At 37.7% G+C, this 16,220-nt stretch overlaps 3 protein-coding genes and 1 pseudogene across 3 annotated transcripts; 2 read left to right on the forward strand and 2 right to left on the reverse strand.

Annotated features, from left to right (window-relative positions):
• The first annotated feature begins 37 nt into the window (after nucleotides 1-37).
• Nucleotides 38-8,786, forward strand: LOC131779523 (outer dynein arm-docking complex subunit 4-like). Its single transcript, XM_059096085.2, has 10 exons — nucleotides 38-241; nucleotides 1,010-1,141; nucleotides 2,459-2,612; nucleotides 3,512-3,576; nucleotides 3,828-3,947; nucleotides 4,073-4,130; nucleotides 4,678-5,095; nucleotides 5,466-5,749; nucleotides 6,387-6,521; nucleotides 7,271-8,786. The coding sequence occupies exons 1-10, from the start codon at nucleotides 122-124 to the stop codon at nucleotides 7,555-7,557; spliced, it is 1,773 nt and encodes a 590-aa protein (XP_058952068.2). The 5' UTR covers nucleotides 38-121; the 3' UTR covers nucleotides 7,558-8,786.
• A 145-nt stretch (nucleotides 8,787-8,931) lies between these two features.
• Nucleotides 8,932-11,831, reverse strand: LOC131779526 (alpha-1,3-mannosyl-glycoprotein 2-beta-N-acetylglucosaminyltransferase-like). The gene is made up of 2 exons (XM_059096087.2): nucleotides 10,996-11,831; nucleotides 8,932-9,792 (listed from the first exon to the last, which is right to left on the reverse strand). The coding sequence occupies exons 1-2, from the start codon at nucleotides 11,735-11,737 to the stop codon at nucleotides 9,137-9,139; spliced, it is 1,398 nt and encodes a 465-aa protein (XP_058952070.1). The 5' UTR covers nucleotides 11,738-11,831; the 3' UTR covers nucleotides 8,932-9,136.
• A 105-nt stretch (nucleotides 11,832-11,936) lies between these two features.
• LOC131779527 (hydroxysteroid 11-beta-dehydrogenase 1-like protein) lies at nucleotides 11,937-13,426 on the forward strand. Its single transcript, XM_059096088.2, has 2 exons — nucleotides 11,937-12,279; nucleotides 12,820-13,426. Exons 1-2 carry the CDS (start codon nucleotides 11,962-11,964, stop codon nucleotides 13,408-13,410), a joined length of 909 nt encoding a protein of 302 aa, XP_058952071.1. The 5' UTR covers nucleotides 11,937-11,961; the 3' UTR covers nucleotides 13,411-13,426.
• LOC131779525 (bis(5'-adenosyl)-triphosphatase enpp4 pseudogene) lies at nucleotides 13,344-16,210 on the reverse strand (annotated as a pseudogene).
• Between the last annotated feature and the right edge of the window lie 10 nt (nucleotides 16,211-16,220).

Below are 16,220 nucleotides of genomic sequence, written 5' to 3' on the forward strand. Positions count from 1 at the left end.
TTAGCAACCCTCCCTTAACGACAAGCAAGAACAGTCAAGGGGCCATATTTACAGTTTTGTCGTGTTGTGAGTAATTTTATTTTATCCGTAGTCTTCCGGAAAAAAAAGCCATTTTTCCGCCATGTATGACGACGACGACGAACCAGAAGGGCCAAAGAGTTCTTTCACGACTTACCTTTCCGAAGGAAATGTGCATTTTAACCAGGGGGAATACAAAAAGGCTCTGGATAGTTACACTCAGGTATACTCGAATAACTTGGTCGATTTCAATGAAATATTCTTTGATCAAAAACACTTACGATTCTCTAGAATATCCTGATTTATTCGAGCTCTTATAAATGCTACTTCTTTGCTTTGGAAGTCTTGAAGTCTTGCCATTAGTTCAAGATTAAAGATAATAAAACAAAATTACCGTTTATCTATGTGATTATTTAAGCATCGTGATGTACTTTTGTAGCCAAGTTGCTGTCGTTGCATGACTTCCTACTGTGATTGGACCTTTCAAAATATTAGCGGTTACAGGATGTTAGTCTTTTCTCTGATCCGACATGAGATCGACAAAATTTAATGACTAGGAATTGAACTTGCTTTGTTGTGTTTGTTAAATAGCATGATTGCAGGTAGAACTTGAGGGCCAGTTACCAGGCCCTGGTTGTTTGAAGCATGGATAAAGCTATTGACTGGATGAATCTCAATCTGGTGGATAGCACAGTATGTTTTGTTAAAAGCTATCCGCTGGATGGTGAATTTATCTGTTGGATGGTGTTATCTCAGGCCTTTATACAACTAGAACCAGTTTTTTACAATCATGAAAAAATGTTAGATACCAAATATTTATCTAATGTGCCCACAAATGATGTGAATTGTCCTTACCCACACAAGCATCTTAGTTCTCTGTGATTTGTTCTGATTGGCTGACACAATTACCTCAATATTGGTTTTATGGGACTCAACCCTAGAATGCTCAAATGAAATTAAATGACCTAAATTTTACATCTTCTTTTCACAGGCCCTGGAGCTACAGCCAGGTTACAAAGTGTGTCTTGTCCAGCGATCAAAGTGTTACTTGAGGTTAGGCAATGCTGATGCCGCACTGAGAGACGCAGAAGAATCACTTGCAGAAGATAAAGAATATAACAAGGTTTGGAAGCCTGTCAACACTTTAAACCATTAGATCTGATTTGTAATTCACCTCTCTAGATACAACTTATTTCATGGTTAACATGACAAGAGAATTTGGTTTTACATCAGTAACACCTTCTATATGTAACTGATAAGTTGATTATTCTGACTTATAACTTGTTAATTAGATGATGCATTGAAACTGTGAGGAATATTTAAGTATTTACTTTTAGTATAATTGTTCTGGTGATTATTCAGACGTACACAATCTGATTGGTCAAGTATAGTGTAAAATTTAATCCCAAAGAGCATAAAGGCTGCTACTAAGTTTGGTAGAACACTTTTAAAAAATAAAATATAAATTTTACATTGTTAAATTCAGGTAGAAACTGGGGATCAATATCAGTATCTGGGCAACTACTCACCTACCCCTCCCCTGACCCAACATTAACTTTAACTTGTTATCAATTGACTGTTGTTGAGTTAAGGGAGGGGTAGGTGGGCAGTTGCCCAGCTACTGATATTGATCCAAAACTGGCTGCCCATCTTGATACAAGTAATTAAAAAAATTGTAACAAAAGATATGCAAAGTTTTCTTTATTTATAGAATGGTTGGAATAACATAATGAATTTGCTACAGAATTAAGAAGCACCTGAGCAATTATATTAAAATAATTATTTGCCTTAGGGTCAGTGAATATTGTTGAATAATCCCCTTGACTTTATCCTGATGTTGTTAACCATTTATACCCTAATATCAGTATTCATATTCTCCATACTGACCTCTGTACATTTACTAAGGTGCTAACAAGAAGAATTTGTCTAACAATCAAGAGTTTCTTTAGTTGGTGATCATTTCCTTTATTCTCATGACATTAATGAGTGATTCAGTGGTGGCATTGTAAGGAGAAATTAGATGCTAGTCACTCTTAGGGGTTAAAGGGTTAAAAGGTTTTCATCTCAGTGATGGGAGTTACAGGGATAGGGATCTCAAGGGATGTGTTCTAACAATGGTGGATCTAGGGGAGGGACCCAGGGGGCGAGAATCACAGATGGAAGAAAAGCTGTATGGCAAGCGACGAAAAACCACCGGCCCTCCCCCCTCCCCAGCTCAAGGTCTGGATCTGCCACTGTCTTAAATTCCCTCTCTGAAAAAAGAAAATGATTGGAAATTTTCTTGCATTAAATTTTGGCAAGTATCCTTATTTTGAGGAATTCTTCCTCAATGTTTTATTGAAAGGTAAGTATGGTAGAGTAATTTTCTTACTAACGGTACTCGTTTGTTGTGGAGGTTCAACATTTCAGTTACTAACAAAGGGAATTGATTTATATACAGGGCCTTTATCAGAAAGCAGAAGCACTTTATTCCAAGGGAGAGTTTGAGTATGCTCTCTTGTATTATCACCGTGGATATAAGCTGAGACAAGACCAGGAGGAGTTCAAACTTGGCATCCAGAAAGCTCAAGAGGCCATTGATAATGCTATTGGAAGTAAGAATTACTTGTTAGAATTAATTTACTGAATAGATTTATATTGAGTGCCTATGGTTTAATCTGATGTCACTCGTTGATTGGTCTTGAAAACTAACCCCCCTCTCCCCCCCCCTGCCTCAAGCAGTCAGATGTATTAAACAAAGATCAATAAATATGATGAATTGACATGTCTTTACTGCACTTTTGTGACACTCCATCTAGATCTGATTTTGTGTAATGAATTTTTTGACCACCCTTAGTGAGAAGAGATCTGTTTACAAACCAAAATTTTAACAATGTGTGAAAACTTGCATTTTAAAAAAGTTTTACATGCCGTAACTTTCATTAATTTCTCAAGTATTATTCAAAATCTTTTATAGCTTTACCCCATGCATGCACTGACCTTTCTAACTTATTTGATATATAGATTTAGCCAAGCCTAAAGGCAGAGCTCGCATTTTTTTTTCCCACACGTCTCAAGGGCACAACACCTTGCCCCGGCCAGGACTAGAACCCGGGTTGTCCAACTTGGAGCCCAGTGCACTGACCACTGGACTACTGAACAAAGCCGTGGTGTTGGTGTGCCCGCAATTCAGTTGACCATGCATGTTAAAAGTAGCATCTTGTACGGTTGTACAATTGTACGGTTGTGCGGTCATACATCCAAATTTTTCCAGCTTGATGGGTTACTACTATTTTGTATAATTATGGGGCTATGCTCTGCGAGCTCCGCTATTATTTAGTTACAGTTACTGAATGCACATGTGAGATATAAAACTGCAACCAGCGATTTCTTTTTATATACATTACTGCGTGTATAACTTCAAGGTGAAACTTAATACTAACAAAACTTTACTTACCACATGTCATGAGAGTAATTCTGTAAACAAATATTTTATTGATGTTTTGGTTTCCAGGTAAAGCCAGGGTCAAATTGGAAAATAAAGGAGATTTGTCCTTTTTTGCCAAACAGGATGAAGCTGTGAGTATACGACTGTTTTTAAGTTAGTAACATCATCTCAGTAGCTCATATATACATCAAAAGATGTTGTCCTTATTTATAAAGGAGTACCATCACTCTGAATTCCTTGGATATTGAATTCTGATGTAATTCTATGGGGTAGATTTTTTACCATACCAATAGTTGTTCAATGACTCAAAGAGCTCTAAGTTTCCATCAATGCTGTTGAATGCTGTTGAATGTTCCAACTTATTCTTTTTATTCAATGTTAGAAAAAGACAACTAAAGGCTACAGCAAACCAACTGCTCTGGCGGCAAGAAATCAACAACAAGCAGCAAACCGGGGAAAAAACACCAAAAGTCCTGTTAAATCAGAAAAAACAGTCAAAAAAGTAAGCCCATTTTACAGTTGTACTACCTTTGACAGTGGAGTCTTAATTTTTCTGGCTGTTTGATCATCAGGACTCAATTGAATTACTTTTGATTATTGGTTTAATTTTTCCTTTTTTTTTTGCAGCTTTTAGGTGAATTATATGCAGACAAGAAGTACCTTGAGAAACTAATGGATGACCAAGGTATGCAACATCATATGCAACAGTTCTAATTTCCTCATCTCTTTGCCTTTTTACTTACTCTTATTGTGTGTATTCCATGATCTTTAATTATAGGCAGAGATGGAAATAACAGTTAGCATAAACATACAGCTTTAGGCATCCTTATTTGGTCAATTAACTTTTGGCAGCATGTAGTGGAGGTGTAATTTTTGTTCTGAAGAGTAAGCACCTTTTCCCTTCAAGAAAAAAAGTTGTTTAGTTAGGCAAATTTTTTGTCATCACCTACATTTTACAAGTGCAAAAATTGTCTTTGTTGCAAAACAACCTAGGATAAATCCTAGTGATTGGAATTGGAGTCCTTTGGCAAACTATATATGCTCAAATCAGGATTGATAGAAGAACCGAGAGACCACTGGCAATTAGGTTAATTAGGAATGAAATTTCTTTTTTCTCCCAAGAATCTGTCTTCCTAAAAAATTCAAGTTAGCCGCTAAACATTCCATAACAAAATTCTGAGTGTTTGTCTTGTAATTCTTGCATTCCTAAACTCTATTTTCTTTTTTTGTAGATTTTATTCATGGAAATAGCAGTAAACCAATTTATGATCTGGTCCAAGATGGCTTGAGTTATTTAGATACGAGAATTGAATTCTGGAGACAACAAGAACCACTCTATGCTCGCAAGAACAAGAAACTGCCCCCAAGAAAATCTCCTCAGAGGCAACTCCCTGCTGACACAACAAAATTCATCTTGAGATCCTTGGAGGAAATAGACCAGGCGTTGGCAGATGGTGATCCAGAGACAAGTTTAAATAAGGCACAGTCAACTTTAAAAACAGTACAGTCATTAGGAGCAGAGAGTGTCCCAAACAAGGCAGAGGTTGTGGGTAATTTGTACTCTTGTATTGGAAATGCTCATCTTGAGATGGAAAATTATGAAGAAGCTTTGAAGTTCCATGAAAAAGATCTGAAGGCTGCTAAAAAAATGTAAGTTGTTACTTGTAAAAAGATACAGTTCAAGAACTGGTCCAGCTGATAGAATTTGGTAAATTAAAGTGATCTGTGTTCTAATGAAGTCAGTTGCTGGAAAATACCACATTACGGTTTTTTCCCATGAAGCAGAAAGAAATGAAACTCAGTGTACACCCTCCTGATAATTAGGATCACATGGAGGTTTCATCATCAAATAGTTGCTGATGGTGGTATAGGCACCTGTAATCATTAAAGGGGCGGTACAAATTCTATGAATGAAATTTTAACAGACAATTGTGAGATACCTTATAAACAATGACCATTCAATATTAAGAGAGCTTATAAATTAAAACACTTTCCTCTATTTTCTACATTTCCCTCTTAGGGAGAACAAGGAAGCTAAATCACGAGCACTGGACAACCTTGGAAGACTGTATGCTAAGATGGGAGAATACACCAAAGCTATCGATTCCTGGATGGAGAAACTTCCACTCAGTAAATCAGTTTTAGAAAGCACATGGCTTTATCATGAAATTGGCAGGTGTCATTTAGAGCTCAAATACTACCAGGATGCTAAGGAGTTTGGTCAAAGATCATTGGCTGCAGCAGAGCAAGCAGATGATAAAGTGTGGCAGCTTAATGCCACAGTTCTTGCAGCTCAAGCTGAAGGTGATTTTTGTTGCTAATAAGATAGGCCTTGTTTGAATTTAAATATAAACTGTCAACTCCCAGAAGTGACTAACATGTAACTTCCAACTATGATATATATATACATTATCCAGCAAACAGGTCATGAGGATACTCAAAATTTTCAGATAGAAGTTGTCAGCTTGATCTAAATTCTCGTAACTGCAAGAAAATGTGTAGAAGTTAGTCAAGAGGAGAGAATTAACAATCAGATCTTGGGATTTGCTGGAGTACCTAAAAGTTTAAAGACAACTCTAAATCCCCATGAAGATTCATAAGCAAGGTGGCTATAATAATTATTTTGCTTTTGAAAGATCCAACAACTGAGCTGCATAGAATTCATTTATGAGCAATGTTATTTCCTAGTATCATATGCAACCAGTGTACTACATACTGCCAAGATCAGCATCTGAGCAATGTCCCAGCTGTCCTGTTTAGAGAAAGATAATAGCAGGTCGAAGTGAATTATTTTTAAACTTGTTAGTGAGCCACAGTGCAGGCCACACAATTATCATTTAAAAATCAAATGTTAAGCAAGTTTTTTTTTTTTAAAGGTTTTTAAAAAGTAGTTTTCCATTGACTGATCCTTAACATTACAACTTGACTGTTTGCAATTTAGTGAAGCTTGGAGATCTCAAAGATGCCCTGCAATCCTTTGAAAAAGCCCTAGACCTAGCCAAAATACTGGAGGATGATGCAGCTGAAAATGCCATATCCAAAGCCATCAATGATGTCAATGACAGGATCACACAAGGTGAGTGGGTTGTCATGGTGTTTACTCCTTTTTAATGAGCAGTTATGCCCGAAGATCTTAGACGACCAGAGCCCTATTGCTCATTATTAAACATAGGTGACCTAGGGTATTGATAAACTCTCTAAAAGTTTAACTAATAATATAATTTGGTTTTGTCATCTAAGTTGATATTGTAAGTTGGTCACCATAAAGAGTTTCTAATGTGGTCATTTTGAGCATTAGCCCTCAGCCATTTGCTCAGACAAAGGGCTAGTAAATAAATGCTTCAAACATCAGCTTAGAAACTTTTCATGGTGGCCAATTTTCATTATCAACTCAGATGATAAAACCAAATTATCTTCTTACACTCCCCCACCAACACAACACCACAGTTTCTTTAGAAACTTAATCCTAAGAGGTTTACTCTGTTCCAGGTGTTCAGCAGGTAAACAGTGCAAAATCTGTGTGAAATATTAAACAGCTTGGTAGTAGGGGCAGAGTGTAAAATGAGGGAGGTTCAGGCTGGGTCATTTTTTATGCTGGACAATTTGTCAACTAATTTTAAATCACTACAACCAGTAAGGAAAAAGGGAAAATTTCTCATGAAATGGATGCATGAAAGTTCAAAGGGTAAAAACACACCAACTGGGCTAAGTATGGGAAAAGAAAGGCATTGCTTTTGACATTCAATTGAAAATTGGTGTCATTAATAGCTGCTGGGAAAAGTTGTTTTATCATTATTCACTTATGTACACTTAATCTCCAACAAGGGGTCAAATCTGGAGAAGAAAGTGCTGCAGATGAACATGAAGGTGCAGAGGAAAGCAAAGAAACAGCAAATGAACAAAATGAGGAAACTGAGGCAGCTAAACAAACAGAGGAGGAGGAGGAACTAGTGACAGAAGACTCAGTCAAAGAAAGCCATGAGGAGGCAAAGGAGGATGAAGCTGCAGAAGGAAATGCAAAAAAGGATACAGAACAAGAACCAGATGAGGCAAATGGTGCAACAAAAGATGCTGATCAACCTGCTGAAGATGATGGAGTGAAGGAGCAATAAATGTCCTAAAATTGTCCATCAAACTCTGTATATATTGATGTATTAGAGCCTTTCCAGAGAAATTCAAAGTTTTACTTGCAGTTGCTAACTCTTTGTTAACTCAAAGGTGTTAAAATAGTTCTGCTAATCTTGTTGAATATTATTTTACAACATTTTTATTTTGATTTTCATTTTAATGGTGGCTGTTGTCAGTGTAGCACTTTAAGTTTGATTGCGAGGAACATTCAGTCAGAGGAAATTGCACAGTGAAAATATTTTGTTCTTATGGAAAAGATGATGTAAATTGAAGGTGCAACGAGAATAAAGGTTGACAAGAAAGTGGCAGTGTTTAAAGTTCGACTTTAATTAATTTTAAATGGCTGGATGGCAAGAAAGTCTTCTCCTTGTACAAAGAAACAAGCCAACCTGGAAAAGTACAATAATTTTTATTTGTATTTAGAACACAGGTTAGAAGTACTTTTTGCATGCCCTGATTGGGTAGTTTGGAAGTAATTAGCAAGAAATATTCACCTTCGAGGAGCCAGGGAGACAAAATTGCACTTCAAGAGCTTAGGGTAACCTGTGTGGTATATACTAAAATGAGTATTCACCTCAAAAGTCAGCAAAAGGTTTGAATATTAACCTTGCCACTTTGGAACTTGGTAAATATCCAACCCTACTCAACCTCACTTTGGTTAATGATTGTTACATATGTTCAGTCATTAAACTTTGCTAAAATTAACCTAATCTATCGTTGACTTTGGAAACAAGTTTTGCAAGAGTCTAAGTCTAGTTTGAGGGTGTACTATCAATTATTTCAACTCTACACAGTGATAAAGAGTAAGATTCAGTGTTCTCCAGAAGCAACAGAAACTGGCATTTTCACTGGTTACTTTTTTCAGAAGTTGCAGCAAAATAATGTAAAATATCTGTTGAGATCTGAAATAAATTTTCATGTTGCTTTATTTCTGTTCACCTGTATACTAAAAAAGATTTATTAACACTAGAAAAAAAAAAGTAAAAGTAAAACCAAAGGGAATAGATGTTGCAGAGATTTGCCCTTTAAGCACTAACTTACTTCTCACTGCCAACTATTTTTTTCAATGGCTGGCACACCAAAGATTGTGGAGAGCTAACCAAGAAGAGCCATCTGAAAACAAGGAGCGGTTGGATAGAAAAGGGTAGGAATTGACAACATTGGCAGTCTTAAAAAATAAACACCTCAATGACCATGGAAAATGTTGATTTTTTTTTTTTAATGCAAAATCATACTTGTTAGAAGTCCACCATGATGAGTTAGAGAAAGATCCTCAGTGGTTAAATTTCCATTTGTTGATGAGGTTTGTTGAGAATAAATAGGGTTGCTTGATATCATACACTTGATATTGATTGCTCAATATTTGGTTATTGTCTCATTTTGGACAGAATCACATTTTACAGTTGTTTATAGTTTCAGCTCTGGTCAATTTCTTGTGGTTGCTTCACTCTGATTTGCTCTTTGTTAGCATTCTGTTCCAGTAGAGGGAACCCTATGTTCGTCATTGGATGTGTTTAGCAAATTACTGCTTGCTTGTGTACTTTGCAATAAAACTCTGATGCTTTACTCTGATGGAACAATGTGCACATTAATTCCTGAGAACACAATTGAAACTATGCCTTTGTATGCCATTCTGGGTATTCCTGCCTTAAAGTCTGTCATTGCACCAAGTTGTTTGGCAACTTGTTCAAAGTTCTTTGGCGAAGAGTAGTGAACTTGTACATTTGTGGCAAAAACCTTTTTTTCTACCAATTGATCAGCAGTTACGAGAGGCAGTGAATGTACACGTACTACAAACCTTTGATCATAGCTGTCTTTCAGTAAATAGGAAAGGTCTGTTTTTGAAAATGGGTGCTTTTGGTCATTTAGCTTGATAAATTTCAAATGCTGATCATAAAATTGTCCACGACTAACACCTACTCGGCCAAATGTCCTTGTCCGTGGAATTTCTGGTCGAATACATGATCTGTTTTTACGTTGCGAGGCTTCCCTCATCCAATCATCCCAAAATCCAAGAGGCCATTTTGGCTCTAGTTCTATCCAAAGAGATTTTCTCATCATCCAGCCAAGTCCAGGGAAAAAGTCTGTTCTGTAAAGAACATCATTTCTTTTAACCATTCCTTCTTTTCCATTATCATTCCAAGCCGAGACACACCATAAGCTTGGATCCTTGTCCAGCAAGGGTTTTGTTGCTTTAAAGTATTCATAAAAGTCTGGTGCTGTAAGGGTAGAAATAAATAAAATAACAAATTAGCACTTAACTGTGCACTTAACAGAATGCAGTTTGATGGTTTGATGTAAACAAAAACCAAACTTGCCAAAACAGCCAATGAGAACAAAGGAAATATAACAAGGAGCCAATGAAAACTTAAATAACACTGTGTGCTCTAATGGTTTTCCTGACAGCCATCAAAATCCATAAAATCAACTAGAAAACCCCTTTATATGCCTAAGGCATAATACAAGTCCAGCTTGACCCAAAAATTCCAAGTCCACTTTTTTTTTATATACATAACAAAACATATTATGTCATTGACAGTTGAATCATTTGAATTCACCAATGAGTGCAAGCCTCAAATTGAACAATAAAAATAAAATAAACTCCATAATTGCCTGCGCCAGGGCACAGGTGCCAACTGAGTTCTTTCAAATTTTTTTATCAATTCAACAAAATGCAGAAAAGGTTGCAGTACCATGTTTAATACTCAGAGCAGAGAGAGGCAGCAGCCAAATGATTAGTGCACTGGGCCCTGAGTCAAAATGTCTGGGTTTGAGATCTGGCCAGCTTATTGTGTTGTGTTCTTGGGCAAAACACTTAACTGTCACAGTGCTTCTCTCAACCCAGGAGTGTAAACGAATACCAAAGAATTGTCAGGAAAGCCTAATGAAATGAGATGAAATGCAATAGGGGTTGCCTTGCAATGGACTAGCACCCCATTATGGAAAGGGTGGGGGAAGGGGGGGAAAATTAAAGTGATACTCCATGTTGCTTCATGTTAAAGAAACTGGGAAACTGGGACAAGCTCTGGCTGACTGGGCCACTCAGCTCAAGCCTTACCCTGACTCCCTAGAAAAATGAGTAATGAAAGTGGCCAAGTTATGATTGAAGGGTGTAAGTCTCTAGAGAAACGGTGGTGCTGCGTTGGTGGGAGAGTGTAACAGGTAATGGTAACATAAATTTACCACCTTAAAGAAACTCAAAGCTGACATTTTGAGATCTAGCCCTTTGTCAGAGCACATGATGAAGGGCTAACACTTGAATCGTCAGCTTTGAAACTATTTATGATGGCCAATTTAAGTTATCAACTCAGTTGATGATACTAAATTACAGAGTTATGATTATATATGAGTTTTTAATTTGACTGGAAGAGAGAGTGGCACAGACCTCTCTCCTGCTCTTATAGAGGACTGTAAAAACTTACCAATATCAAGGTCGTCTTCAACAATCAAGACTGTGTCATAGCCCATGTTATCAAATACTTGTCCCAAAGCCCACTTATAATGACGGCTTATTTTAAAGTAACCCATCATTCCACGCATGTCGGCCGGGACATCTCTTACATCTGACAGGTCTGGTTGTTGAATGAATGAGACCTGATTTCCGTATGATCTAATGACATTTGCTGTCGCAGCATCCCCACAATCTTGGCTTACAACAATGGGGAATTCTTTAACAGAAGGGCGATACTTTATTAAAAGATCTAGACAACGCTTCACTGTTGGTCTGTTGCACGCCATAACTAGCACTGCAGCCACAAATTCCTCAGCCGCTGTTGTAACTGGCAAAAGTAACTTTGACTTCAACAATGTTGCAGTTTTCTGTGGCCCTGCTTTCAACTGAACTTCAGCTGGTGTTTCCACTTGGAAGCCTGCATGAACCTCATTGTTGTTTTGTTCACGTATCTCAAGTCCAACATTATCGGATTTCACGGGTTTACTCTGCAATCTCTGAACAGCTTCAGCTAAATCTTTTAATTTGGAGTCCGACTCCTTGAAATTTTCGAGATAGCTATCCGATATTTCCTTCAATCTGGCAGCTTTCTCTAGCTCAGCAATCGAAGTCTTGTTGATGAAGCGATAGAGAAGCACGCAGTTTCCTAGCACAAATACACAAGCGGCAAGTATAATCCACCAGCCTTGTTTTGTTATAAATACCACTTTCATTGTAGCAAAGAGTCAGTGATTAAATAAGGAAAATGTGTCAAATTAATTAATTAAAACGCATTATTTTGGAGGGTAACTCTTCGAGACAAGATTGTCTTAGGTCACTGACACGTAGCAACAACATATAGCGTGCGAAGCAAAGTCGATACATTATCGGAAGGTTTCGGAAATACTCGTGAATTCCGAATATGGTCTTTGCTAGCAAGCATCAGGCGTTCGAAAAAATGGCGGTCTTGAAAGTTGCGGCGTTTCTAGGGATAGTCACAGCTCTTGTAGCGGTTTTGATTGCCTGGTACACGAGTGAGAATTTTGATCCTGAAACTCTGCGAGGCAAAAAGGTCGTGATTTGTGGAGCTTCGACTGGGATTGGAGAAGAACTCGCTTATCAATATGCCAAACTTGGAGCTCAACTTTTACTTGTTGCCAGGCGTGAAGAGGAACTTAAAAAAGTTGTTGCACGTTGTGGAGATTTAGGAGCACAGACGGCAAACTACGTTGTTGCTGATCTGTCTTCTTTGGAGGCTGCCAAGCATTTGGCTGAAGTAAGAAGCAATCAATTAAATCTGCTTGCTTTGCCAAATTAGCGAGATCGAACATTTGAATCAAGCCACCCCACCCCCACCCCCCTTTGAATGATACCAAATAGTGCATTTTCCTTTTTTCAGTCCCTAATCATAATCCCGAATATAGGGCCATTTGTTGAATCACAATACATCCCTTTGTGTTCTGCCTTATTATTCTGTGGTTGCTCCTTTATGGGTATGCCTACAGGTCCAAGTATGCAAGGTGGCAGGTCCTAGAGACACATTAGAGGGACAGGTTGCAGTGACAATTTCTCTCATTTTATATAAAAATCATTGCGTGAATCCCTGTCTTTTTACTTGACTTTTTCCCTTGAAAGTAACCACACAAATTCATAATTTGAATTTCTATGTGTGTATAATCACACTGAGAATTTAAGTCACAGAACTTGTTTTGAAATCATGAAACGTTTTACTCCTTGGTCTTGTTGCCCGACTTTAATCTGTCATTATAAACCCTTGTAAGATACTAGGAAATGAACTAATTGTTGTCTTTGATAGGAAACTAACAAGCTATTTGATGGACCTGATGTATTGATTCTCAACCATTTAAAGCCATTTTACGAATTATGGAACAAGAACAGTAACCTCGAAAAAGTTCCACAGTACTTTGCTGTCAATACCATAAGTTATATCAATATTGCTACCTTACTGCTCCCTGGCCTTCGGAAGACCAATGGAAGCATACTTGTTGTGTCATCATTTGCTGGGGTTGTTCCTGTGCCAAGAGTTTCAACTTATTGTGGAAACAAGCACGCACTGCATGGATTTTTTGACAGCTTGCGTCAAGATTTAGCTCTGCAAGGCCAGCGTGGAATTTCTGTCACATTGTGTGTTTTAGGGTTGATCGAGACAAAAAATGCTCGCACTATGACCAAAGGCCTTCCTGTGGACAAAGGTATAAAGGGAGAACCTGTGGATGAATGTGCTCTTTCCATGATCAAAGGAGCTGCTTTAAGAAAACGGCAAATATATTTCCCATGGTATTTAAGTTTTGTTGAAACAGTACATTTCTTTTTCCCAAGTTTTGTTGAGAGTGTAATTCAAGTTGCTACCAATGAAAAACCAATGGTGGATATTTGGGAATGGTGAGATTTTATTGCCGTAGGCTCAATGTTGTAGAGCAGAGCCAAAATAAATAGAGCTCTTCTTGACATTGTATTCTTTATTTATGGTGATTTCTTGTAATTGAGATAGAGGCTTGTGAAAACACATTTTCATTATTTTCTTTGTGTGTGTGTGCTGTGTAGATATGACCATGAATAACTGACATTTAATATATTGAAAGGTTCTGCTAGGGCCCAGAATAAAACCTGGAGTGACTTTTGATGCAAAATAAAGTTATCTCTGTGTTTCACCAGAGAAAAAACAAAGAGGTCAGTTGAGATAAACAGGTCAGTTTGGAAGGTGGTTAGCTTTTTTTCAGAGGTCACTCAATGCTTCAAGAGAGTAGTTAGTGTATCATTGTTGCCCTACCAATTTTGTAATCCCTTATATAAATGTAAATTATGCACAAACATTTGAATTAAAAAGATGAAGTGAATTGTTTGGTGAACAAAATTACATCGACTTTTCTTTATTTTCCTCAAATACAGTTGAGGTACTTGTTCTCATGAGATAAGCTGTCTGTTGTGTTGCATACAAGTTGTGCTTGTTGTGTTAGAGTCCTGATAGTTGTGGCTTTGTACAATGTCAGGTGGAAGGAAGACTTGTCAATAATTTGTAGTCTTCAGTGAGTTGTGGTCACATCTTACCAGGCTAGCCAATTTTCACTTCTAGGACTAAAGAGTTAACTAATTACTCACTATATAGAGGTAAAGTGTTAACAATAGATGCTGCACCATTTATTGGAACGAGATTTATCCAGTTATTAGCATTTAAACCCACCCTTTCCACTACCAGGGCCAAGATAATTTCTAGCAACTAGAAACTTTGGTTACATATTCAGGGCTCTCAATAGAACTCAGTGCATGTTAGAGTTTAGAAGGCCATCCTTCAGTATGGAGAAAGTGCCTACTACAACCACCTGCTTCAGCTTCTAAAAATATGCACAAGGAATACTTTACCACTTTTGTATTAGTATTTTTAACCTTTTGCCTTCAAAGATTGATAAGTAATTCTCCCTTCTTGCTTCTAAAAAGTTCCTCATAAAGTGGTAAGGAGAATTTTGTTTCATCAAGATAATTCATTAAATGATAGAGTTTATCTATTCTCTACCTCCAATGCTGGATGGAGTTATGGAATTGTGAGAAAATACTGGCACATGTCAATCACCTTTGGGTTCACAAGGTGAACACTGTTATTTTTCACAGTGGACCATTTTGATAAGATATTAAATCATATTTTCATCATCTTCATCTCCAAACAGTAACGGCTGGTTACCTTCACCAGGTCTATGACCTCTAGCCATTTGTCGGCGATCCCTTCTTATCATTAAAACAGCATACATGCAGACTGTCAAAGCAATAGCTGTACCTATAACTATGGCAATAACTTCTCCAGTTGTTAACCAGTGGTCATTTGAGTGTGAAGGATTTGGCGCAACTTTCAGCAAGTGTGTAATGCGACTGAGTGAGCCATTGTTTGGCAAAGGATCTATACCTAGTAAATGGCAAATCAATGGATAGATGTCAACCATCTCGATAGGACCACTTTTATAATCTTGCTTGAAAGCTGGGCCTTGTGCCAAGAAGAAAGGGTGCATGGTTGGTAAGGATGGGTGCCAGCCATGAGTTCCTTTTGTGACTACCTTGCGGGAATGGTTGAAGGGTCCCACTGTTGCCAACCAACCTTCTTCCAAGATGACATTAATTTCAGCTACAAACCTACTGTGTTTGAAATGAAGTTCTTCCGGAAGTTCCTCTTTTCTGTATACATTAAAGTGCGATTTCTGTTTCTCTGCCTTCTTTAAACTATCATACGCTCCTGTTACATTGGTGGTATTGAATGAAAGGTAAGCCCAACCTGGAATCCATAAGGAATAATCTGTAGGTAAAAATTCATGCAAGTCCAAGACTGTGCTTGAATTGTACATAGCAGTGCCGTGATCAGCTGTTATTATCAAATTAACTGCATCCGTTAAATTTGCTTTGTGTAATTCTTGCAAGAGATAACCCGTAATTTCGTCGTCTCTTCCAATCTCTTCTGTAACATTTACCGAGTCAGGGCCACAGCAGTGGCCAGCTTCGTCCGGTTCCTCAAAGTATAAAGTGATAAAGGACGGTGGGTCTGGATCTTTCAACCATTTTAAAACCAAATCAACACGCCACTTCCAAGGAGAAATCGTTTCGTTTTCACGAGGGGCAAAAGGTCTTCCAAATCCAAATTCACTCGTGGTAAAAGACGGTTTTTGGCCTTTGTATTCCACATCATAGCCTGGCCAAAAACACATACCACTTCTATGTCCTTGTTTTTCGCTTGTCACCCAAAGAGGTTCGGCAAATTTGTCCCACCATTCGGAACTGTTCGTGTTCATGTTAAAAGATTTGTTTGCAATCGCGTCGTAAAACGAGTTCGATATTATTCCGTGGCTTTCAGGGTAAAGCCCTGTGACGATAGTGTAGTGATTGGGAAAAGTTACCGTTGGAAACACGTTCCTAACATATTCAGCCCGCACCCCTCGTTTCATGATAGAGGAGAAGTTCTTCGTGGCAGTTCGATTCATGTCTAGGTAATCCCACCGAAACCCATCAAAGGAGACCAAAATAACAGTTTCCTTTCGCATAGAATAACCGCAATTGAACGAATAAAAGTACGAAACGAAAAAGAAAATTTTCAAATTTACCATTTTGGTTAAAATATAACAAGGAGAGAAGCGAAAAATAATTAAAAAGAGCAAATATAGTCCACCTGTCAAGGGTGTTCCTAACGGGCAATTAGTGAGTATATAATCATTGGCTGCA

The sequence above is a fragment of the Pocillopora verrucosa genome, chromosome 13, assembly GCF_036669915.1.
Source record: "Pocillopora verrucosa isolate sample1 chromosome 13, ASM3666991v2, whole genome shotgun sequence".
NCBI classification, from domain to species: Eukaryota; Metazoa; Cnidaria; class Anthozoa; order Scleractinia; family Pocilloporidae; genus Pocillopora; species Pocillopora verrucosa.